Here is a 24,796-nt window from a genome sequence, read left to right as displayed (position 1 = left end):
ATTTTGTTGTTATTATAGTAGTCCCAGATTTTATGGGGGGAAAATATTAATAATGACATGTTCTTGTAGCAATGAGGGTTGTGTTTAACCTGGGGGCTGGCACGTAAGCTATGTGCCAAAAATATAAAAGAGCTGTTTTCTTCTGATTCATGTTTAGGTCTCGCAGACTTAGGGAAAGTTGTGTCAAATTGCCATATGCTCACTGTATTATTCTAGTAAATTATTTGAGAAATTACTCCCCCCCCCATATCATATGACTGCTAGGTATGCTACTTCTGTGCCATTATATTCTCACAGACCTCAGCTTTTGTTTAGTTTTGTTTCAAGGCTCTGTCATAATTTCCTGAGGTATTGGCCTCAAAAGCCAGGAGAATAACATTTTAGCTGCCATTTTGCATTTGGGCCACCATTTTGAAACTGGACCACATAGTGGTCTAGTTCACACAATCATCAAAACCAGGGTACAACCTGCACTACTCACATTTTAATGATAGTGTGAGCTGACAAAAATCCCTCCAGCCAAGGTTGTTCAAACCAGGGTAACCCAACATTTCTACCCTGCTCTTAACCAAGTTAGGAGGAGAGGAGAGCTCTTCTACTTTGTTTTTCTGGTCATGTGAACCCACTCATCTTTTTTTACACAGCTACCAGGACTCAGTAGGCCTGGAAACGATAGAGAGCTATGGCTACAGGGGCTGCTGTCCCTGGATGTGCCACTCTGCAAAGCACACTCTATGATCCAATAGCTGCAACAGCTTCAGTAAGGCTGTGTTCACCTACTGCTCTTTCATGCCCAGTTGGAGAGCAGCTACAGATATGATGAGGCTTTCCAGTCTACTGGCAGTGCAAAGCATGCTGGGAAGGCAGGGAGGCCTTGGAGGACTATCAGCTCCCTCTTTCAAAAATAGATGTCAGGCCTGGCTTACTTGTGTGTTTCCTGGGTTTTCTGACCCAAACATGTTCTGCGTGCATGCTGCTACTGCGGTAAGAGCTCTCTGACCCTCCAACCCACCTCCAAACAATCTTGTAAACGGACCTATTACTTGAGAACATTCTTTTCCCAAGATCCATAAAGCACAAATTAGGGGAAAACAAAAATCAGCTTGGTGAATTTTTGGAACACAGCTTCTTTGCCAGTCTGTGAGTTGTGTAATCCCTAGAAAACACCTTCATTGGGATATGCCAGTATGCACATTTATTAAAGTGGAGCAAATCCCACTGAAATCAATGGGATTCACTTCTGAGCAAACATGGTTAAGATCGGGCTGGGGGGAAAACAACTACTGTTGGTTGATCACCCCATGACTACTTGCAACACTAGAGCAAGTAGAGTCTTGCTTCTGTGACAAAGCATTCCATTCAACTCAGTTCCATGTATAGGTATTTTGTGCATATCCACATAAAGAGCAGAACAATCATATGAAATAGAGAATGAGGAACACTATTAATTTTGAGTAGTTGAAAGCTTTGAAAGCTGGGGCTTTTGTGACTATATACGCTTTAAAATCTAATTGATGAAAAAAGTGACAGACCTGTAAATGTGTGGGGGTCTGTGACCAAGCAGCCTGGGAGGTGTGGCATACAATGCTGACTACGAGAATGCCACAAATGGAGAGTGGGTAATAAAGTGCATGCAGAGCACATCATTCCAGATTAACAAAGCAGATGAGCTAAGCCCACACCCTCCAACATTTTGCAGATGATAAAAGGGATCCATTGGTATCAACCAATTCTCCCCACCACCACCCACCCACCATTACACATTGCTGAAGTCTAGATTTCACCTGCTACATGTTGGGTGCTGCATAGTATCTTAGTGTTGTACACTCCATTTACATGCTGCTGCATTGGAGGCATGATGCGTCCACCCAACTGCTTGAAGATTTAGATTCTAGAGACTGGAGAGGGAGGTGAATCCTAATGAATGACAGTGTTAGCAACATGAACAAAATTGAACAAGGTATCTCCTGGACAGAGACAGAATAGGGACCACCATGGTATGCCAGAGACAGATTTGAGAAAATAGGGACTGTCCCTGATATATAGGGACAGTTGGAACCTACGTGATCACATATAACCAGCTGCTAGAATATAAATTAAAAACTGAGGTTGATTGACCTAACCAAAATAAATTCAAATTATAAAAGGCTATGTAAGTAGGGCCCAAATTTCATCCAGTATATACAGATTATAAAAAAGAGAGAAAAGCTTGATAAACATGCCACAGGAGCATGGGGAAACATTCAAATTATTGCTTCCATTTGATATTAATCCTTCAGCCAATTGGCTACCTCTCCATCATTCCTGAGCCTTTCCTGTCTTTGGTCCAAGGCTAATAGGCTGAATGTAGATACTGGTTTCGATGTCCAGAAAAAAAGGAATGGCTAGAAGAAATCTTGTTTTTTAAGTTCAGGATAATGGCACTGCTGTCAGCAGAGGTGCCAAATTGCACCTGACGCTGACTGTGACTGAATTACAGTCCCATCCCTACAAATCAGTTAAGTTACCAGTGCCTATGTGCAGCCTGAGTTCACCAGTCAAGAGTCAACTGGCAGCACAGTACCCATCTGATCTGCGCATCCTATGCAATTCTATCTTCCTGATATTACCAGAGCAGCTTAAAGTCTGCCCACAAGGAAATGGGGTCCTTTCTGCTCTATTAGTGAATTTAGCTTCATTATGACATTTGGCCAGCTTCAGCAGTACATGTGCTGACCCTGCCTGTCATAAGCATGCATGCCCCACTCCTCCTCTGAATGTGCCAATAAATAAGTTTATTGGTTTAGTGTAAATTTCCATTGGTTTAAGTGAAACATTATTTCATAATTACACAAGGGATTCAGATGAATCATCCCCTACACCTGATTTAAATATTCAAGTAGTATTTAATTTTTGTGTGAGGAGTATGTAATAATGAAAAATGGAATGGCATGCAGGGAGGGGAACACGATATAACTTACATTGCTGATCACGTAGTGGGCAAGGACAGTCAGATGTATTGTCTGAATCAGGCCTTGATGAAGTTTCATCACATATGAACGAGTTGTTCTGGTAAGAACTAATCTGCCTACTTTCCTTTCACTGTAACCTTAATTGATAATTACTATCCTCACAAGTTCACTTGTGTCTCAAATGTTCATGCATCTGTCATCTTGAATTGGGGTGGATGACCTCATTACAAACTATGCTGTTGAGGTCCAAGCTGGTTAGGCAGCTCACAGGTTAGCCCACTTGTGCCTCAAGTGTTCACACATCCACCATCTTGAATTGGGGTGGATGACATCATCACAAACAAGGCCATTGAGGTGTTCCTATGTGTCCCTACATCTGTAATAAATTTAGTTCAAATTGGTTAGGTAGTTTACAAGTTAGCCCACTTGTGCCTCAAACGTTTACATGCCCCCCATCTTGAACTGGGGTGGATGACGTTGAGGTGTCTCTTCGTGTCCCTACAACTGTAACCAATTTGGTCCAGGCATTGCGAAGTTGATGGGTGGGACATACACACATGGAAACACAGACTCATGGACACGCATACAGAATGCCGGGTGATCGCCTACACTTACTTTCCTTAAGGAAAGTAGGCTAAAAATAATTGGGTCCCAATGACTGATTGACTGACTCAGCCACTCAGATATCAGATCAGTTGGGATATTTCCAGTGGACCTTTTATACACATGTGGTCTAGGCTCCCATGATTACTAGGGAAGTATGAATGCAGGAAATGGTACCCTTTTCACGCAAAACATACTTCATAACAGTTCAGCCAGAATTCTATCAGAGCACAAGCAAAGCCATATCTAAGGATAGAATGTGAACCTGTGGATCTTTTGCTTTCACGTACTATAACAATACTTGCATTGACATAAAGGGCATTTGCAATATCACCAGCTAGGAATCTCATTCTAAAGCCACAACAAACAACACATGCAGTGCAGTGGAAGGTCTGTGAGGCTTCCTCCTTCACATACTTCAAAAATCCTCCTATTGTGGGATGGTGAATTTCCAGGAGCAGCCAAGGATATACCTATGCTGGCAAAATACACACTATTTTTAATAGTATTCAAATAGAACTCCAACCAATGGGTTTCCTTCAAAACATCAAACCAAAACATCACATGACACTACAAGAGGACACTGGAGACATATCCCCTTGCAACATCAATTTGGCTTCTAGGGATATTCAGTTTTGATGTGATTGGATTAATAAAAATGCTAGGGAGAAGCTGGGGGAACACAATTCAATTGATTTTTAACCCATGGATGTTGGCCAGCCCCCAGTTGTGTGCCATGTTTTACTAGACACATTGCTTAGAAACATATTACAGTACGTTAACTAGAGCCTGATTTAGGAGCTAAATTGTTTAGAGTCAAAGAAGGCCAGGGGATAAAACCAGGTCTGCTACCCCGCTGAAATAGCCAAATGGTAGGGATGATATAAAATCTATAGTACCTCTTTTGTAAGTGCCCTGCTTTACACACGGGGCTTCTGCCCTGAATCTCTTTCGGGAGAGAGTGTGCACATTCACACACCAGCCAAATTTAACCCGAACTCCCAATGGACCCACTCCCCACACAATTTGGGATTTGTGGTGCGAATTCTAGCTTGAGGTATTTCCGGATTTTTAAAATGCTGGTTTTATGCTACTTTTTCTGAAAACGCTGGAGCAAACAGGGAGAGGCACTGACGTAGAATCATTAGCATGATAAGAGGCATGGTCTCTTCAGAAATGCAGCTGTATCTCTGCAGGGAACTCCCCCCCCCCCACTATTGGCTGGGAAGGAAAACACTGACGCCTGCCATGTGTACTTGCAAAAATGAAAGCTGAGAGCAGAGAGGAGGGGCTGTTTCCCTCAATGCTGCAAGAGTACTTCGAAGTGGCTTCACTCAACATTTACCCCGAAGCCTGAAGCCAAGTGTGAATAACCTCCAGTTCTCAGCCCTTTTATTCTCCCCATGTCACATCTGCGGAAGACTTCTCCCTAAAACTAAGTGCCATGCCTGCCAAAGTGAGGCAGTGGAGGGTAGGGGTGTTCATGGAACTGGCTGGTCCAGTTTGGTTTGTGTCTGGACTGGATCCAAACTGGACTGGGCCAGTTTGGTCCAGCACCCCCTCGAACCCCCCTGGTTCGGTTTGGTCTGGGGAGGGGGGGTTCGCGAACATTTTAGAAAAAAATTAAAAATGGTTTTTTACTTACCTTCTCCAGGGGACTTGTTGGAGGCGGTGGGGGTGGTGGTCCACGGAGGTTCCCTCTCCCCCCACCGGCCTCCCTTGATGCCCATACCGGCTGGCCGGCTCTTTGGCCCATTCAGGCCTCCCACCCCCTGGCACGGTGGCCATTTTAGAGGCCGTTGCACCTGTGCAATTGGCCTCTGCGTGGCCTGAGTTGAACCTGTTTGCACATCCCTAGTGGAGAGGCATTAGTACTTCCATGGTGAAAACCCTCAGCAATGTTCCCTGTAACAGGAATTCCCAGAGGTTGTTGACTACAGTTCTCATCATTCCCACCTCCAATGGCATTTGGCTGGGGATGATGGGAGTTGTAGTCAACAAGCCCCTCAGTGCCTTGCCTCAGTGTTCTTCCCACATGCTCTTGCTCTCATTTGTCACAAGCAGCAGCTCATCTCTGGTGCAGTTACGTTCGTATTGTGTGTGTGTGTGTGTGTGTATCCTTCCCTCCATGTCATATGAAGAGCATACCTCAAAATGTGTGTGCATGCAAACACACACTCCTATAAAGAGCTTTTAAAAAATCTTTTAAAATTAATGTTTTTTTTAAATTAATGTTTAAAAAAAACCAAAAAAACCACCTGTGTTGTGAGAAGGACCAACCTTGTTTCTTTAAACAGAGAAGTGGCAGTGTCTGGGTTGGTGGCAGGGAGGTGGTGGTGGGAAGTGAGCTGTTGACGTTAATAGTGCCTTAGATTGACAGACTGGTAAGTACTTGACTAGGAACAACATGACCTAGCACAACACTTAAGTGTTAATAAGACATAACGGTGGGGTGGGGAACACATACCATTTATCATCTAGCCCATTGGGCCCAGAAATGAGAAAAAAGCTTGCTAGGTTATGGTGTACCCCTTATTTTGTTTCCGCCGTGGCCACAGAACATAACATAACAGAGATAGCTCTGAATCCTTCCTCTGTTCTGCTGTCACAGAAGAATGTTTGTGTCATGATGACCTGACCAAGTGTTCAGTTGCACAGACTGCGCTGTTTCCAGAGGGTTACTCAGTCAGGCTGACAGCCTCTCTTCTGAATCAAAGGGAGGCAGACTCGGATGGAGCTCAAGTTGGCAGCTGTTCACCACCTTTCCCGGTCTGGCAGTGCTGCTCTCAGTTCACAATGATTCAAAGCTTAAGACGGACTTAGAGGGTGTAATGTGGGAGCCTGCACGCCTCGCCTCTGTAAGGTATAGTACATTTTGGAAACGTCCCCCCCGCTTCGGTGTCACTGAATTTTTTCAGATGCAAATCTTGCAAAGGACTACCTGACCTAGCCCAAGTGTGAACCTACTCCAGTCTTGTGTGGCCTGCTTTCCCCTTTACTAGAATGCCTGTTGTTCACTAACCTGTTTTAAACCTACAATGCAAGAAGAGTGCATTGGGTTGCTTTTAACAGCTAAGGCATTGTTAATCGGTGTTACATGATTCCAAGCGTGAATCCTTAGTGTATGAAATGCATGGCAGGATCAATCCAAGGCCCCCCTTGTCCAGCATTCATGGCAAGAGTCCCAACAGCTAGCAGGTATTAGGTAGTTCATTGGAAATTGCCCAGTGACCCACCTGCTGCCCGTTCTACAAGAAATAGCATACATTTGGTGCACTGAAAAAATCACTTCAGGGGGTTTATCTCAACAGTGTGCATTGTATTATTGTTTGCAGAAATCAAAGTTGCTTGTTTGTTCCGCTTCATTTAACTTGAAAGAAAGCAAATGTTTAAATGGCAGAAAAGGTGTGAGGGGAGTCTTTAAAAAAAAAATCATAATGTAGACGTTTGGGAAGAAGTGTCTCTATTGCAAATTGAATAATCTTTTTTCCCCCAAACCCCCAACCCTCTTCTTCCACCTAACAATGTATTGGATCTCGATGTGCAGAAAATCAGGCAAGCTGAAGGAGGAAATATTTGTAAGCCCCCAGTTAGTCCTTTTACAAGTTTGCCAGTAAGTTTCCACTAGGATTGGTTGTATGAAAAGAATCACTAGTTCCCTTGTGATATTCTGGAAATCTCTGCTGCAGCCTTTAAAGCTTAAAATGTTGAGGAAAGACTTGCACACTGTAAAGTTTTGGGTCCTTGGTCCTGATGAGTTGAAAGCATGTTTAGGGTACAGAATTAAACTTGAACATTATCTTTCCCTTCCCTTCCCCTCCCTTTTTTGAAATGGAAATCTTATCAGAGGCTATTAACTTCAGGGTCTCTAACCCAGAATTATCAACACTCTCACAGAACTATGGTTCTTATGGTTATGGAAAGCATCAGGTATATGCCTATATTATTAATGTCTTTTGTGTGTGTTTGTGCGTGTGCGCGCGCACACACACACACACACACATGCATGCATGCGTGTGTTTAAGAAATTCACCAGAGAAATTAATATCTTAAGGTCATTGTTGCTTTACTTATGATTCTCTGTATGATGGGTTGAATTTTCAGCACATTGATTGATGCTATTCAGTAACAGTAGTCGTCTTAAAAATTATAGTAGTAATTTGTAAAAATGAATCTCATGATTTCATTCTGAGATTCACCTTGAATTCTGAGGGCTGAGAGGGAGAAGAGATCAATCAAAAATAAGAAAGGAAGACTGGAAGGTACCTAATCAGAGCACTGTGAAGTTGGCTTAAGACTGGATTGTTTCTAAGAGCAGATCTTTCCCCTCAGGGTTTTGTATTTGACATAAGAGATATGGATTTTGCTCTAATTTGTGCTCATAAAGTCCTGCCAGCTACAATAGCAATGTCCAGAGTGTCTACCCTTCTGCCACCTATATTACGATTCTAGCTTACATAGATATCATGCACTTTATGAGCTTAGAAACCAATACATTAATGAAGAGGAATCCATATTAATATTTTTAAAATAAAAAAAAATCATGGAGGTGGGATGGGTGAGTAGAGCAACTCATGAATTCTGAATGCCAGGCTTAGCTACCTTAATGCAAACTGATTTCCCACAGCCTGTTAGGTCTACACTTAATCCCGGGGGGGGGGAGGACCAGGGGAGGCACAGAGGGAGTTCATTTCTGGGTGGGTAAGCTGTGTCCCACATGCCAGATCTCTGAAACAGAAATGAGTGAACAGTTGGGGATGCATTTAGTTTTCTGAGAGGGATACTTGCCCCCCTTTCCCCCAAAGTCACTCTTCGCTGCCCCAGCCCCCACTGTAGCCATCCCTGCCCAGCGTTGGCCATGGATCTGTGGAGCTCACCTCAGTGCAAGAAAGCACAACAGTGGAGCACAACAGTGGAGGCCTGAGAGGATGCTGTTTTCAGAGATAGCTGAACCTTGCTTTTGTGTAGGCTGGGGAAATAATGTAGGTTTCTTGGATTCATAGCACTGGAGTTATCACTCATATAGTGTGCAAAGTGCTTTATAGACTTAATTCTTACAAAAGCTTTGTGAGGTGGGGGGGCATCATTATTATTCCCTTGTTTATAGGGTTGCCAACATTTCATTGCCAGAATGAGGGACACAAGTTGGTGGGGGCTGAGAGAGTTGGGGTTGGCTGGGGGGCCGGCATGTGTATGTAGTGTTAATCAAGAGCCTGAATATCATTGACGTATAAGTAACTGAATTATATGCTATTGAGTAGTGCCAGCAGTGTTATTATTTAGAACATGTTCAAGTTATACCACTTTTCAACCAAAAACTTCTCAAAATAAGGAGCTGCTCACCTCGCCACCAAAATGAGGGACAAATGCAGTCCCTAGAGGGACCAACATTTCATCCCTGAAATGACCGATGTCCCGAGTAATGAGGGACAGTTGGCAACCCTACTTGTTTGTGAATAAGAGAATCCACTCAGAGTGATTTGTGTCAAGGTTCAGTTGATTCAAGGCTGAGGTGAGATGCGAATGCATGTTTCAAGTGCAGCTAAATAAATCTGACAGGAGTCTGTGTTAAAAGGGGCTGCACCACACCTCAGTGCAAAAAAGCACAACAGTGGAGGCCTGGGAGGATGCTGTTTTCAGAGACAGCGGAACCTTGCTTTTGTGTAGGCTGGGGAAATAATGTAGGTTTCTTAGATTCATAGCACTGGAGTTGATCTTTCACTGCCTCAAGGAGCTACGATTTCAAGGGTTCTGAGAGGGTGAAGAGTCACGACATTTAAACAAAAATCTAAATAGTCTATGGGCACAATGCAGCCAAATTGTATCACTTTAAAGTTCTCTTGGTTTCAGTGGGATAATCAGGGAGGCTATTCACACATGCAGAGGAAACCAGGCAAGGGAGCCCAGCCCGGTTTCCCCTGCACATGTGAACCTCTGGGAGCCTCATGGCTCCCCGTGGCTAGCCCGTCTAATTGCTCCCCCTGTTAAATTAGGATAGTGGAGGGAGCACTCTGCTAACGATCCATTTTTTGGATCTTGGGTCACCACAGCGCAGCTTCACGCCATGGCGACTCGTGAGGAGACCCCCCAACCGGGAGGCTACAGCAAGCCTCCCAATGTCGAGGGGCTCCTCAGAATGCCCTGTGCCCTTGCATGGGGCATTCTGGGGCTTCCGGGGACCAGGCACTCCCCAATCCCCACCGCCCCCTACTGGCTCTGTGATGTCAAGCCCGCTCTCCCCAACAAACCCTCCTCAGCTCTCCACACTGCTTGGGTGAGAGCCTCAGGGTGTGCTTGACTCTCCGGTTTAAATTAATGGGATGTCAAAGGGCTTCACATTGAGTGGAACAGTGAGTGCCCTGTGTTTTTGGAGGAAACTGGGCATTTTCAAAAGTGATGCTGAAAACACACCGTAGAGTTTCATGCTAATCTTATTAGGGTAGGATGGAAAGCTATAAATAATACGGGAAGAGAGCTGATTTTAAACTGAAGGTTCATTCCAGCTCATGTAGGTATTACATTCATACTTTGGATGCAGGAAATGCAAAAACCATCTTAATCAATCAATCATTCATTCATTCATTCATTCAATCAATTTATATACTGCCTGACTCCAAAGGCTCTAGCAGGTTCACAAAAATAAACACAAGAAAAAGAAAACAAACTTTTTAAAAAAGCAATTTTAAAATTTAAAATATTTTAAGCATCACTTTTGAAAACAGCCTCAGCTGTGAATGCTGGAGAGTCACAGCCCCATGGTTAGAATAGCCAGGAGTTTACTGAAGCACATTTTCACTCCCCCATCAGGTCTATGACTTTGGTAACTCTGTCCTGCTTTTATTTGTTGGAAGCCTTGCTTAACTTCCCCCTGCTACTTCACAAATTCAATTTGTTTTAAGCTTGTACTTTCCCCCAAGAGAGAGTGACGGTGATCTTTTAAATCAGAAGCTTTGTGTTCTTCCAAAATATGCAGAAAAGCTGAATGAAAGGTAGGAGGTGAGAGGCAAGGACACAAATAAGTCCTTGGGTGGCAGCCAGGCACAGGCTCTGTGATCTGAGCTTGGTAAAGCACATTGGCTGAAGAACAGCAAGCCATAGAGCCTTGCAAAGTCATTTTCTTTCCAAAGTAACACCTGCAGCGTTTATGAGGTCCTGTAGGAATCTGCATTAGAATACAGTGTTTCCTGTAGGGGAGAAATGTCAGGATACGACTCTATTGCCTAATGTATTTATTGCCATAGCATATATTACACTTCAGCCTGCAGCGCTGTTTCAGTACCAGACTTACAGCCAATTGCTTTGAGAGTTGTTCTCTGGGACTCGGGGAAGAGCAAAACCTGTCTGGGAATGGACAGTTCTCATATCAAGACAAAGATAATGGGCTAAGATTTTTAACACTTCCAGTCTGAAACCTGCACTACTAGAAAGGAAAAGTCTGGCTCATTTGAAGCTTAGCTGCTATTTTGGCCCCAGATTACAGGATATATCTGTTTCTTTCTTATTTGCTGAAGTTGTGGTTTTCTAGTAGACTGATACACAGCTTGGCTTTTAAGGGGCACCTTCATTGTTTACTTGCCCATATCAGAAATGCAAAAAAAGAATGTCCCTTATTTCAGGGACATTTCATAAGGATGGAATGTTCCTTCAGTCTGAGAATTTGATCTGGCAGTTTCATATAGGTTACATCATTGGTACTGCAAGATCTGCTTGTTATATTCTGTGGAGAAAAGTTGTCAGTGTGAAAAATGCACTGAAATTTTGTCATTTGCTCCTTTCTTTCCCCCCACCCCACATGTGTATATTCCACTCTATATCCACATGCACCAGCTTGAGATGACTAGAATGTCTTTCTTTAGGAATGTATGTTTGAAAGATTTTCTTTAAAATCCAAGAAAAGATCATTCTAAGGCATTGACAACGTAGTGAATTTCAGCCTGCACTTTGCTCTTCTTGCATCCGTTCCACATATATTTCTAGGAAGGTGAGAGTTAGGGTAGTTACAATTTTCATTCATCCTCTAAAAAGTGTAGAAATTATGTGTTGAAGTGGTCTCCTTAACTTCTGCGCCATGTAAGCAGTAAAGACTTTGTATATTCTCATACTGCATATTATTCTGACTTTACAAATTAAGCTCCATGATCCTACACTTTGCCTTGTCCTTCAGCTTGACATTAGACTGGGAAGAGTTGCATCTAGGCAGAAATTCAATAGATGCAGCTTCTCCAATCATTTGGTAGATGTACACTTTATCTGCCTGATATCTCTGCAAAGCAGAGTTTCTCCCAAATGCCCCATATTAGCATTAGTAAATGTCCAGGCAGAAATTTAACAGATGCAGCAACCTTGCTACAGATGCACCTGAAGGATTTTTTATTTTATTTTGATTTTTAAAAACATTTATATCCCACTTTTCCTACGAGGAGCCCAGAGCTGTGTACATGGTTATGTTTATCCTCACAACAACCCTGTGAAGTACATTAGACTGAGAGATATATGATTGGCCCAGAGTCACCCAGTAAGCTTCTTGGCTGAATGGGAATTTGAACTCAGTTCTTCTCGGTCCTAGTCCAACACTCTAACTATTATGTCATGCTGATGTATTATAACATTATCCACAGCATTTCACAAATGGACTCCTAAGAGAATGTGCCATCAAAAGCATGCAGTAGATCTGCATTCTCACAGGATCCAGATGTGGTCCTAAAATAACCTGCACAGGATCTAAGAGGCACTTGTAGCCTTGAAAATTGTCCAGGTTGGAATCATCTGCTTGTTCCTCATCCGGAAGGTGCAAGCAGGTAGATATTAGCAATTGGAGGAATTGCAGAAATCTGGATCAAGTCTTTGTTTAAAGTGAAAAACCATGTATGAAAGGCATATCTGCAAATGGGAGAGATTCCATAGTCATTACCATTTATTTTGCCTATTGATCCATGGAACTCTGTACCATAATGACCGTGTACCATAATGACATATCTTTTGATTATTTATGTTCAAGAAGAAAGCAAATTTAGGTGGCATAATGGACTGGTAGTAGATGGACAGAAGGGAACCCTGAGCAGCAACAAGAGCAACAGGAGTCAGCTATCCCAACTAGTGCTAAGCTAAATAAGGAGAATGGGGAGCATGGTTTTGTTCAAAGCATTTTCAAGTCCACCAAAAAATTGCCCTGAATTTTTTGCTGTTTGGAGGGATGGAATGTGTCAGCATGTGCTGAGGCAACCAGGTACCCATCTTCTTGCTCTGCATCAGCACACAAGGAAATGCAATGAAACATAGGGCATGAAGCCAGGAAGAGCTATAACCTGACAATCCTTCTCCATTCAGGCTGAGGGAAACGAAAGCCCTTGCATTGCCATCAGTCTGGATGAAGGTGGAGAAATTTGCTGGAGGAATGATAGGTGTAGTTGCTGCACCAGTTGAATTTCTGCCTGGACATTTACTATTATAGGTGGCATTTGGGGGAAGTGCTGTGGCTTGTGGAGAGACACCATGCAGAAATTCAACATGCCTTGCATAAAGATCTCTTTATCCACACTTCTAGTTATTTGAAAATTTGGATTGCAGTGTAACCTATGCAGACAATAAGACAATTGTTTATTTTTAATCATTTTAAACTTTTAAAAAACTGTATCAGTATAAATAAAAAGTTAAACAGACATATCCTATGTTCCTATGTCCCTATATATCAATTAAAGAAGTGATATATGTTTACCTATAGAGTTCATATAAAGGCCATGAAAAATGCTGTTAGAAAATGTGATCAATATAAGTATAGATACGTGTAGGAAATATAAATATATAATATGTATAAATTGAATAATCTTTTACTTAAGTGCACTCAAACTAGCAACACTTACACATAAAATTAGGAGATGGAAGGATAGTTTACCACTCTGTGCTTTCTCCTTCTGCATGTGAAAGCTTGACACCTCTTATTTTCAGAACTTGTCGCTTGGCAACAAGGAATCAAAACTTGTAACATAGGTCATGCAGATGAAATCTATCCCTTTATATCCAACTGATTTTTGGCCAAAATAGTAAATTAAATACTTACACGTGTGTGCGTGCGTGCGCACACACACACACACACACACACACACACACACACACACAGTGAAAGAGCAAATCCTCTTACATTTCCCCATATGAAAATGAGGAGAAATTTAAAAATGTAATTGTCTTCTTAAGCATGTCATGTGCGTAATTGACACTTGTATGTTGAGTGAAAAGCTCATATTTTTCATGCAAGTATTCATTTATTTTATTATACTTTTATCCCATCACAAGGTGGCATGGTTGTCCACATCCAATTTATCCTCACAGCATCCTTGTGAGGTAGCTTAAGCCAATGCTCATAGCCTGTGCCCCCAAGTCACTAAGTAAACTTCATGGGAAGTTGGATCTGGGTCTCCTCAGTCCTAGCACAAAATACTATTATTTATTTATTTATCTATCAAATTTGTACACCGCCCCAAACTTTCGTCTTTAATAAAACAAGTTAAAAACATATACAAAAACTAAAAACAATTTAACAATTTAAAAATAAACCAGAAATTAAAACCTAAAAATTTAGGAAGCTAAGAAAGCTTGGGCAAATACTAACAACAAAACCACACTGGTTTTCTCAGGACTGGCCTCCACGTCACAGTGATGTTTCCTATTGGCCTACACTGCTGAGGCCAACTAAAAAAGCACCAGTATTCTAGGGCAAGAGTCCAAGCCCAACATTCATTTTTCTGAACCACACAGCTTGAATATAAGTACAGATAATTAATTTTCTTCAGGTAGCATCTGAATAAAGGCAAAAGTTCCTGGCTACTTTAGGAAAGTGACACCATCAGCATTTTAAGTCATGGGAAATAAACACAAAAGCAACATATGATAATAAAGGAATATCAGCTGAGATGGCCACAGAAATAAAAGAAGCAGCAGAAGCGAGAAAATTTATTCCAACATACCTTATTGTCTTGATCACCTTCCCCCACCACCAAGGAATATCTATAAACAATGCGAGCATAATAAAATCTCTGCATATGTATGCATGTTAGAAAATATGTGTGAAAATATAATATAAACCAAGTTCTAGTAAGAATTAATCTGCCTAATTTCCTTCCACTATCCCTAAAACTGGACTAAATTTTGGTTAGGCAGTTCACAAGTTGGCCCACTTGTGCCTCAAACATTCATGTGTCTGCCATCTTGAATTGGGGTGGATGACATCATCACAAACTATGCCTTTGAGGTATCCATATGTGTCCCTACAACTGTACCAAATTTGGTCCAATTCAGTTCCCACTTGCACCTGAAAAGTTCATGTGAATCAGTGCGGGATGACAACATTACAAACTATGCCCTTGAGCCATCCCTATACCTGTAGTAAATTTGGTTCAAATCAGGGCGGGGGGCACATACATGGATGCATGGAATGCTGGGTGATCTCATAAGCCTACTAGAAAGTAGGCTGAAAAGGACAATATCATACTCCTTAAGACACTATTTATATAACAAGACCACGGAATATAATAAGAAAAGCATCATTTCTGTGGGCATTGTGCATATTGTAAATATTGTATATGAAAAAGAGTTTATCCTTTTGAGATCTGAATACTCAATGAGAGTATTGCCTATTAGGGTTTACCACTTGTGCTAGTCAAGGAGGAGTTTGTGTAATGAACTGCCCATGTGGTTTGATATATATGGGGATGACAACATGTACATTGTGACTTTTGTATTGTATTGTGACTACTGTATTTTAATTTGTGACTTTTAAATATTTTAAATTTTGTACACCACCTAGAGATATAAATATTAGGTGGGATAGATAGATAGATCAGGACTGGAGAACGCTATAGTAGTATAAAACAGAAAATTAAATATCTGGTTAAATATCTAGTTAAAAATTTGCAATGTGGGCACAAGGCAGAAGATATTCTGGGCTATTGAACAGATTGTCCATACAGAGAGGAAAGAAATATTCAAAAAGAAGTTTCTTAGAAAGGAAGCAGTTTGGATTTTAAGACTTGATACTACAGTATCATCCTTAAGGGGTTAAATGGTAGCATAGATTATATGTCCCTTAAAAATGGATTCTTCTATTGGTGGTTTTCTTAAAAGTTATTTTTGCATCCATAAATCAGCAGTGGGTCACCCCAGCCCTTTGCATTCTGTGTCTTGAGATGACAGCATTGTTCCTGGTTTTAGAACACATGTGTTGCCATATAGAACATCTCTTTTGAGGTTTATAGTCTCAGTATTAATTTTCTGGGTCTCTCATTGTAGCACACATAATTACAGCTGAATTTTGTCTGTATGTAAGTTCTTATAGGGCATAGATACCTTTTGGTTTATTTAATGGTAAAGTGGCACAGTGGAGAAATGCTTGACTAACAAGCAGAAGGTTGCCAGTTTGAATCCCCACTGGTATGTTTCCCATACTATGCGAAACGTCTATATTGGACAGCAGCAATATAGGAAGATGCTGAAAGGCATCATCTCATACTGCACGGGAGGAGGCAGTGGTAAACCCCTCCTGTATTCTACCAAAAGGAAACCACAGGGCTCTGTGGGCGCCAGGAGTTGAAATCAACTTGACGGCACCCTTTACCTTTACCTTAAGAACTAGAGTGAAGCCATATTAGAGACAGCTGAGTCAGTGGAAAACTTCTAAACGTGTCCTTGGATGGATATACTCATCAGTCTGCTTAGGATTTTGGCAAGACAATAGCTCTTTCAGGCATTTCAGTGAAAGTAAGAATTGAGTCTTTTTATATAACTTCATCAATACATATTTTAAGCTCAATGTTTTTGAGTGTAATGGGTCGTCTTCTGCATAATGTTTGAATCTTTAGGTTTTGGAGTGCATGATATTGTCCTTTTAGAATTATGTTTTTAACATACTTTTCCTAACATGCATACATGTGCAGAGATTTTACTGTGTGCATATGTTATTGTTCATAGCTATTCCTTGAAAAAGAGAAAGTTATCAAAAAGGGTTGGAATGAATCTTCTCTATTCTGCAACTGCTCTTGCTTTTGAAATAAAAGACACTTACGTAGCATATTTTAACTAGCTTGTGGTGTCCTTTTGGAAATGTCTTTGTTTCCCACACTGTTTTTGAATTGTCCTTATATAAGCTTTTGTTGTAGTCCTGTTCTAGTGAGGATTCTCTATTCATAAAGCTCAGCTTGAGGTGGGACAAAATGGTAATCCATCGAGTTTCCTTTAAAAGAACTGGATGGGGAATTGACCAAACCTAGTGATAGTTGAACTTGAATTTGGCTTCCATACTTGGTAGGAGCAGCACATGTGACCTGCTTTGTAATCCTTCTTTACCTTGCAAGTCCCACACACAAAACCCCTTTATACTGGATTCTACTTGGCTGAAGACAGCAAAGGAACCTGGATCTGCTTGATTCTTCCCTGCATCGTTGTTGTTTTTGTAGGGAAAGAAAAGAAAGGCTGGACTTCTCTATGATTGTGTTGGCTATCTAAAGTAGCGTTGTGTGATCAATTATATTGCTCTAAGTTGCTTTTTGAAGGGTATGTGTATTTTTTAAAGATGCTGACCAACTGTAGTGTGGCCACTCTTAATTCTGCTTTTTTCCTTCCACCATGTGTATTTATGTTGCTCTTCCTTTGTACAATTTCTTCAGTGTTCTTTCCACAGTGAGTTGCAATGTTTTATTTATCAGTAGCTATGCTAAAGGAACAGCCACCATTGCCTCCCCCCACTTCCTGTTACATGGGGCCTTTTGAACAGAGCCGGTCAGCTTCCGATCACCGTTTGGAATTTCACAGGCCTCTGAAACCTCAGCCTGTGTGACCCGCTAGTGTTTGAGAGAGACCGCAAGGAGGTATAAATCTGTGCAGCAGATACAGAGTTCAATAGCATGAGAAAATGAGGCCCAGCATGTCAAACTTCCTGGTGCCATTTTATTACTCAGCTAGCACATTCAGGGTCACCGGCATGTATCCCCCCACCCCACTGGATTGGTTACAAGAGATATTTGCAGATTTACAGTGGCTTCAAGACGGGTTTGTATGGTTTAAGTGCTAGCAACCAGTTCATATGGTCAGAAATAGGGGATTTTGATATTACTGCTTACTATAAGCCACCTCATCACAGCCTCCTTTGTGCATAGCCACCTTATTTATTGGCTGCTCCATAACAATTACCTGGGCGGCTCACAAATAATAAAACAGTAGAATAAAAAATATACAATTGAAACAAACACAAAAAGTTAAATTAAAATGCAGATTGATTAAAAAACAACAACAATAACTTTGTCTTTGTGTCCAATCTATGTGTGTTGGAGAGCCTGCTACCAATGTGCAGCCACTACCCTGCCTCCCAACCTCTGTGTATTAGGGTTGATGGAACAGAACAGGCACTGTGCACACAGAGCTGGTATGTGCAATTGAGAGCCATGGTCTTGCCAGGATTCCCAAACATGTGTTTGAGTCATCATATATGTGAATAGTTGTATGCAGCTAGGGCTCATTTTTCCATTCCTCCCAATGTGTGGCAGTTGGGGGCAGGCTGCATGCTGGTGGAGAATCGGGTTACCCTATGAGATCCTTCTTCCTTCTGGATGTTGACTGAGTGTGTAGAGGGGAACGTAAGAAAAATTTCTTGCCTCTGCTCCAGTGCCCTGCTCCTTTATTCTAAAGAGCCTCAGACTCTGCCAGGTCTCCAACTCAGGAAGGTCAAAACCCTCAACTTCTTAGTAAGTCAGTTTAGGATTGCAACAGCCATCGCATTCCACTGCTTTCAGTGGGAATTACTCACAATCACTTCATGTTGAATTGTGTCTTAGTTGGTCACATACAAATATATCACTCAATTTGTTCAGTGTTTCGATGCGTCAATTTTTTTTCTTAACACCAAATAAGCACCTAGCCAGATTCAACACTGGTAGTACAATATCTTAACTGGTAGAACAATTGAGGAGGTAGCCTTGCTGCAGATGCGGCTCCAGTTCGTAACTGGTACTGGGGGTGGGGGGTGGGGAGAGAATGCATGCTTGAGAATGATACAAGAGAAGAGAATCCTGTCAACAACTAGCTGTGAGGGGATATGTCCCTGATGATTGATAACTAAAAATGGAAAACATGCACATATTAACTAGTGATACAAACTTCTGTGAATCAATTAATTTCTAGTTAAATTCTGAGATAATTTGGGAATGTTTTATTAGATATTGGAATAATTTGTTTCGGGATTGTAAACTGACTAAATGTGTTCATTCTTTATAATTTTCTGGTGTGTTTTGTCTTTTTCTCCATTCTTGAGGAGAAACGCCTCACCTAAATTTATTTGGTGGTGGGGAGAAATGGGTTATTTGGCTTGGTAGGGGAAAGTTGTTTCAGTCAAATAAGGTGGGAACTCTTCAAAAGCTTAGGGAGGATATGCACTCCTGTATTCTTGTATTTAACATACCCACAATAAAAAGAATAAAGACAAGTAAGCAAAACACGTGGTCTGTATCTATTAACCATTTTATTTGGGGGGAAATGTGCCAAGAGATCTTGGGCATATTCTTTTGACTTTTCTATTACGATCAGCATCATTTTACAAGAAAAAAACTTGAAACATTTTCCTTGAATTTGGAGCACAAAAGGCAGCCCTTTTATTTTATTTTATTTTATTTATTTACTTATTTACTTATTTACTTATTTGCATATTGTGCTACAGCTCATCAAATCAATGCTTTCACTAGATGTTTCAAGCAACGTCTTTAAGAAGCTGTCAGCAGCTGATGCCTTTCTGGTGAATTACAGAAATCTGTTGTCATAACTTCCGGTCATTTATCTGGAGGATCTATTCAGTAACTTCTGTCAACTTCCCATACTTAGTATTTTTCCTGTCAAAGACTGTCACCCTCATGTCTATCATAAGAAATGCTTTTTGTTCTCACGTTTTTGCCTACCTGATTTTACTTTCTTGTTTTATGTGGATCTAAAAACAACCCTCCTCAAATTCTGTTTTTTCCTCCCTCCCGTAAGATGGGAAATTCTTATGCTGGACAGCTCAAGACAACACGCTTTGAAGAAGTGCTGCACAACTCGATTGAGGCCTCTCTCCGGTCCAACAATTTAGTCCCCAGGCCGGTTTTTTCACAGCTGTATTTAGAAGCTGAGCAGCAGCTGTCATCTCTAGAAGGTAAGAAATGCTAGTGTTGTGTTTTTATTCGCAGACAATTTGGACCTGCTCCTCTTGTGCTGATCAAGAGATCATCATAAGGTGTAGGCCACAATCCACAGGTTTAGTTATACAAGTCGAACTCTGTGCTGGATTGTAGCTCCATGTTTCTTTTGGAAAATTCAGAATTATGACCTAGTTCTCACTGAGGTGGCAAACCTGAATGTTGAAACACATCAGCCCTCATTTGCAGTCTGAAATGGTACAACTCGGACCCTGGTTTACCGTTGCTGTGAGAATTAGAGCCGTAGGGCCAGTTCGGATGACACGTCCTGAAATGAAATTCCACCCTGGTCTCCCAAACTCAAACAATATATAAACAGTCAGAAAAATCACAATGTGTGGGGCTAATCCGGATGATATTTCATAAGCCTTGCTATCCCGCCCCCACCACACACAATAAGGATGTGTACATGATGTGAGCATACACGAGCATGTCCTCTACCACCCCCACCCTCAGCAATTAGAGGAAGGGAGGACAAGCATACCCATGGTCTACATGTCCTTATTGGACCAGTTCAGACAATACTTCCCCCCTGAAACCCTTGTAATTTAGGGGGATCGTGCTGAGGGTGCCCCCATCCTGGCGCCTTTCCCAGACATGCTGACATCCTCGATCCTCCCAGCCTGTTCTTTTATTGTGGGGGCAGTTTTTCCAAAGCAACACTGTATACATGCCCCAAATATTATTTTAAACTCATTCTGTGATCATGTGTAAAGAAGTGATTTGGATTAACTCCTCTATCCTACTGCCATATGATAAAGAACACATAGGGACATAAGTAGCTGCCATATACTGAGTCAGACCCTTAGTCTATCTAGCTCAGTATTGTCTGTCCATGGAAATGAATGGGGTTTTCTGAAATGCATTTAAAATTGTGGTGCTGACTACTTAATGTCCTCTGATAGCCTTGATTTTGGCAATTAATAAATTTTTTTTGACATTTTAACAGAACTCTTTGCCACACATTGTACTATAATGCTGGGTTTTGTTTAAAATCCTGCCTTTGACCAACAGAGATATTGCTTTAATATTTATTTTACAGCCAGCCTTTGTTTGCTTTTGTCTTTTATATCGCTTCCTGGGAGGTAAAAATGCTTAGGCACAGATTCCCTCAGCAAAGTCACTGGATTCTTTTCATGAAACATCAAGTCAACTTGTTTTACTGCTAAACTCCAGAAACCTCTGCGGATCTGACAGTGTGCAGGCATCATTATCCTCTTGGTGCAACTATTTCCTCTTGCTAATTGCTGGTTTCTCTTTATCTGCTTGGAAATTCTTTTCTTTGTATCCTATTCGTTTGCACACATCCCCTTCAAAGCTGTCTAACTATAGTGTGGAGAGACTCATTATGGATGAAGTATGGTAGCCTTTAATGAATTACGTTGAGAAATAATTCAAATATTTTCAGATCTTGAATGATATAGCCATTAGTGAACCTATTTAGGAACAAAACTGTGTGTATCTCATCCATATTTAATTCTCGCTTTTCTTTCTTTTCTACTGAATAAGGACATTTGCATGAAAAACATAACCTTTTGTTTAAGTGTCCATCTGCTCCTGCTGTTTGTTCCCCCTGTGGAATGCCTAAGATTTCACGAGCTTTTCCCAGCAACAAAATCTGATGTCACAAAGTGGATTATGACATGTGGGAAGAGAGGTTGCAGGCGCTTTGCCATTGTTCACAGACAAAGGAGAAGCTTTTAACCCTTGTGTAGTTATTCTAATTTTCAAAGGATTTAAGGGATCATTAGGGTCCAATCCTGCTTTCCTTGAACTAAACTATGTCTTATCCTGATTATTTTAAAAAATAAATAGTTATTTTATCTTTTAAATATTTATATCTGACCTGTCTACCTGAAAAAACCTTAGTGAGAGTGTGGTCTTCCTAGTTTTCTCTTCTCTTCTACATGAATGTAGAATGCAGATCTACATGAATGTCCATGCTCACAGTAGAGAGAGTTCAACCTAGAAAGGAATTCAATAATAATGAGCACAATGCAGCCCAAACCCAACAGTTTAAAATCCCAGTTTTATAGGAGAGAGTTTGGTACATGTTTAAAACTCATTAATACACCTAAATCAAGTTGATTAAAAGTGCTTAACTTTGTTTCAATTTGTGTATACAAATTATGTGTTATGTGTAAACACACACAGTTTAAAACATCACAACATGGCCTGCTCTCATGGGGCAAGTTACACCATTTGTCATTTTTAAATTTATATTGTTATCATTATTATTATTTAACTTTTTATATCCCACTCTTCCTCCAAGGAGCCCAAACCCTGTGAAGTAAGCTAGGCTGAGAGAGAAGTGACTGGCCCAGAGTCACCCAGCTAGTATCATGGCTGAATGGGGATTTGAACTCAGGTCTCCCCGGTCCTAGTCCAGCACTCTAACCACTACACCATGCTGGCTCTCATCATTAGCGATATCATAGGCACTATCCCATGAATAGCACCATGAAGTTATATTCTGCACACCAAATTGTAATAGTCTACCTAGCTGGGGAGAAATGCATTTATTATTATTATTATTATTATTATTATTATTATTATTAATTCAATTTCTATACCACCCTTCCAAAAATTGCTCAGGGTGGTTTACACAGAGAAATAACAAACAAATAAGATGGAACCCTGTCCCCAAAGGGCTCACATTCTAAGAATAAACATAAGATATATACCAGCAACAGTCACTGGAGGTACTGGGGTGGATAGGGCCATTCATTTACCCTCCCCCTGCTAAATAAAGAGAATCACCACATTAAAAAGGTGCCTCTTTGCCAAGTTAGTAGGTGTTTTCAAAGTAGCAATATATACTGTAGTGCAGTTTGTGTGTTAGGCAGATGAGATATCCCCAAAAGAGTTTCCTTGAGAGAAGATGTTTTCTTTTTTATAATTATATATTGCTTTTCAGCAAATTCACAAAATAGTTATATAGCAAAGATATGAAAAATGGTAGGCCTGTGCACAGATATAAAAGCTGGGATCGGGTCTGACCCCATTTGATCTGCCCCCACAAATGTCTGTTCGGGGTCCTTTGGACCCTTCTGAATGTCAGGGTCAGAGTCAGACAAACTTGAATTTATTTCTTTTTAATCTTACTATGGATACTCACTGTGAAGAAAAGTAACATAACATCAAAGAGTTGCAGGGGAAGTGCTGTAATTAGAGAATCCAAGGAGAAAGTGTGTAACAGAGAATTGCAGAAGAAACCTGGAAATCAGCTGCTTGTGAGTGGAAAATCGGAAGTTAAAAATTTTGAGTGAAAGATTTATTCATGAGTAGGTGGACAGAGAAGGCAGAAGATGCCCACCCACCCACCCCCGCAGCTGTGATCACAAAAAAAGAAAATAAAAGAGCTCTGGGAAGCTCCCACCACCACTTTTTCATGAAGGAAGTCAGAAAAGTCTGATCTGAACTTGGCCGTGCAAGTTCAGGTTTGGACTCTCTCCACACCCCTCCGATTTTGGTAAATGTGGACGATATCCAATTTTACCTATTTGACTTTGCATAGGCCTAAAAAATGGGTTTAGATCCCTCACAAGAAAATAAGTTCCCTGCACTCCTATTTATTATTTGATCCTCATTCAGGTGCTCCATAAATGCCTTCCCCCGCTCACACATACAGTGCAAAAAGCAAGCAGGAAGTCCTGCCCTGGTGCTATCACTCACAGGCATCTCCAGCTCCCCACTCATGGTTATGGTGTGGTTTGTCTGGAGCAGCACGTGCAATAACAGTGATGTCCAGGGCTTCCATGAGTGGCAACCTGGGTTGCCTGCTTCTTGCTTCAGAGAAACCAAGCCACAACCATCTGTGGGGAGCTAGAGGAGGTGAGTGACAGCACCAGGGCGAGACTTCCTGCCAACTTTTGGTATTGTAAGTGTGAAGGGAGGGGGCAAGCAGCAGGTATTTGTGGAATGCCTGTATTAGGCTTTGGTAATCTGATAATCTAGGTAAGGCCCAACCAAGGGGGGCTTACACTTTCAGAGGAGATGACTTTCTTTCATGGATGGTTCAGAGAATGAGCATCCAATATGGAGTGTATAGCTGGCAGCTCTTCTGTATGGGCCAGTTCAGATTATGCATCTCAGCTGGCCCCATCCACATGTGATTAGAGATGTGCATGTGCACATCTTGCTCCTGGAATACTGTTCCCCCTTCTAATTGCGTGTGTGTGTGTGTGTGTGTGTGTGTGTGTGTGTGTGTGTGTGAGTGTGAGAATTGCTGCACACACATTGTTTAACTACTACATTAAGGTTGTTTTAGATTGTGAGAGAGGAGGCAGTTTGGATGACCTCCAGTTGGGAGAATGGGAATGATATGCTAGGTAGGAGAGGGACCAGCACATATTTGTGTGTGCCTCTGTGTGAGTGGAACTGCCTCAGACAGATCTTCTTAACCAGCCCAGAGAATGTGTTGCAGTACTAAGCAGAAGTAGTGCAAAAAGAGCTGGGTTGAGGTTTTTGCTGTGATGGTTACTTTTTAAATTTTTTGCACTTGTGCTGTTAGTGGTTGTATAGTGGTTAGTCTGTTTGGAAGATCAGAGACCAGTACAGGAATCATCACAGTCCTCTGTGTGGCTATAGGTATTTGGAGAAGTAAACCAGTTCACTTCACTCCTCACCCAGTTTGGAATTTCCTGGCGAGAATTTATAGAGCTTTTGGCAAGTTCGCTTCCTCAAGGCACCCAAGGTATGGGGACTAGACTTAATCCTTCCTGTCAGTTAGGAGATAATTGTTCAACATAAAGGCCTTGTGATTAGGTTGCCACCTAATCTTGCTTTTGCCAGGTTAGCTTCTGGCTGGATTCCTGTGTTTTGAACATTATTTCCTCATCATTGCAAAACTTTATTTCCTGCCATTCACACATCTTATAAATGTACAGAAGCCAAGGATGCAACTTCAGGAGCATTGCCAGATGGGGCTTTAAGCTTGGAATGGAAGGTATGCATTCACACATTGGCTGGATTCACGCCAAAGTTCGTGCGAGATATTGGGGAGCACTTCACACACAATTTTGGTATTTCATT

The 24,796-nt window shown here is 41.4% G+C and overlaps 1 protein-coding gene across 15 annotated transcripts in view; it reads left to right on the top strand.

Moving 5' to 3' along the window:
• Positions 1-24,796, top strand: part of GREB1 (growth regulating estrogen receptor binding 1) — a 147,232-nt gene that overhangs the window by 35,864 nt on the left and 86,572 nt on the right. For 12 of the 15 annotated variants that reach the window (XM_053285601.1, XM_053285607.1, XM_053285608.1 and 9 more), the window contains one exon: positions 19,563-19,719. In XM_053285601.1, coding sequence (XP_053141576.1) covers positions 19,563-19,719 — 157 coding nt within the window. The other 3 variants (XM_053285610.1, XM_053285614.1, XM_053285613.1) reach the window with 3 other exon arrangements.

Source organism: Hemicordylus capensis, chromosome 1 (assembly GCF_027244095.1).
Source record: "Hemicordylus capensis ecotype Gifberg chromosome 1, rHemCap1.1.pri, whole genome shotgun sequence".
Classification (NCBI taxonomy): Eukaryota; Metazoa; Chordata; class Lepidosauria; order Squamata; family Cordylidae; genus Hemicordylus; species Hemicordylus capensis.
The sequence above is the reverse complement of the archived record's forward strand: the minus strand, read 5'-3'. Positions and strand labels throughout refer to the sequence as shown.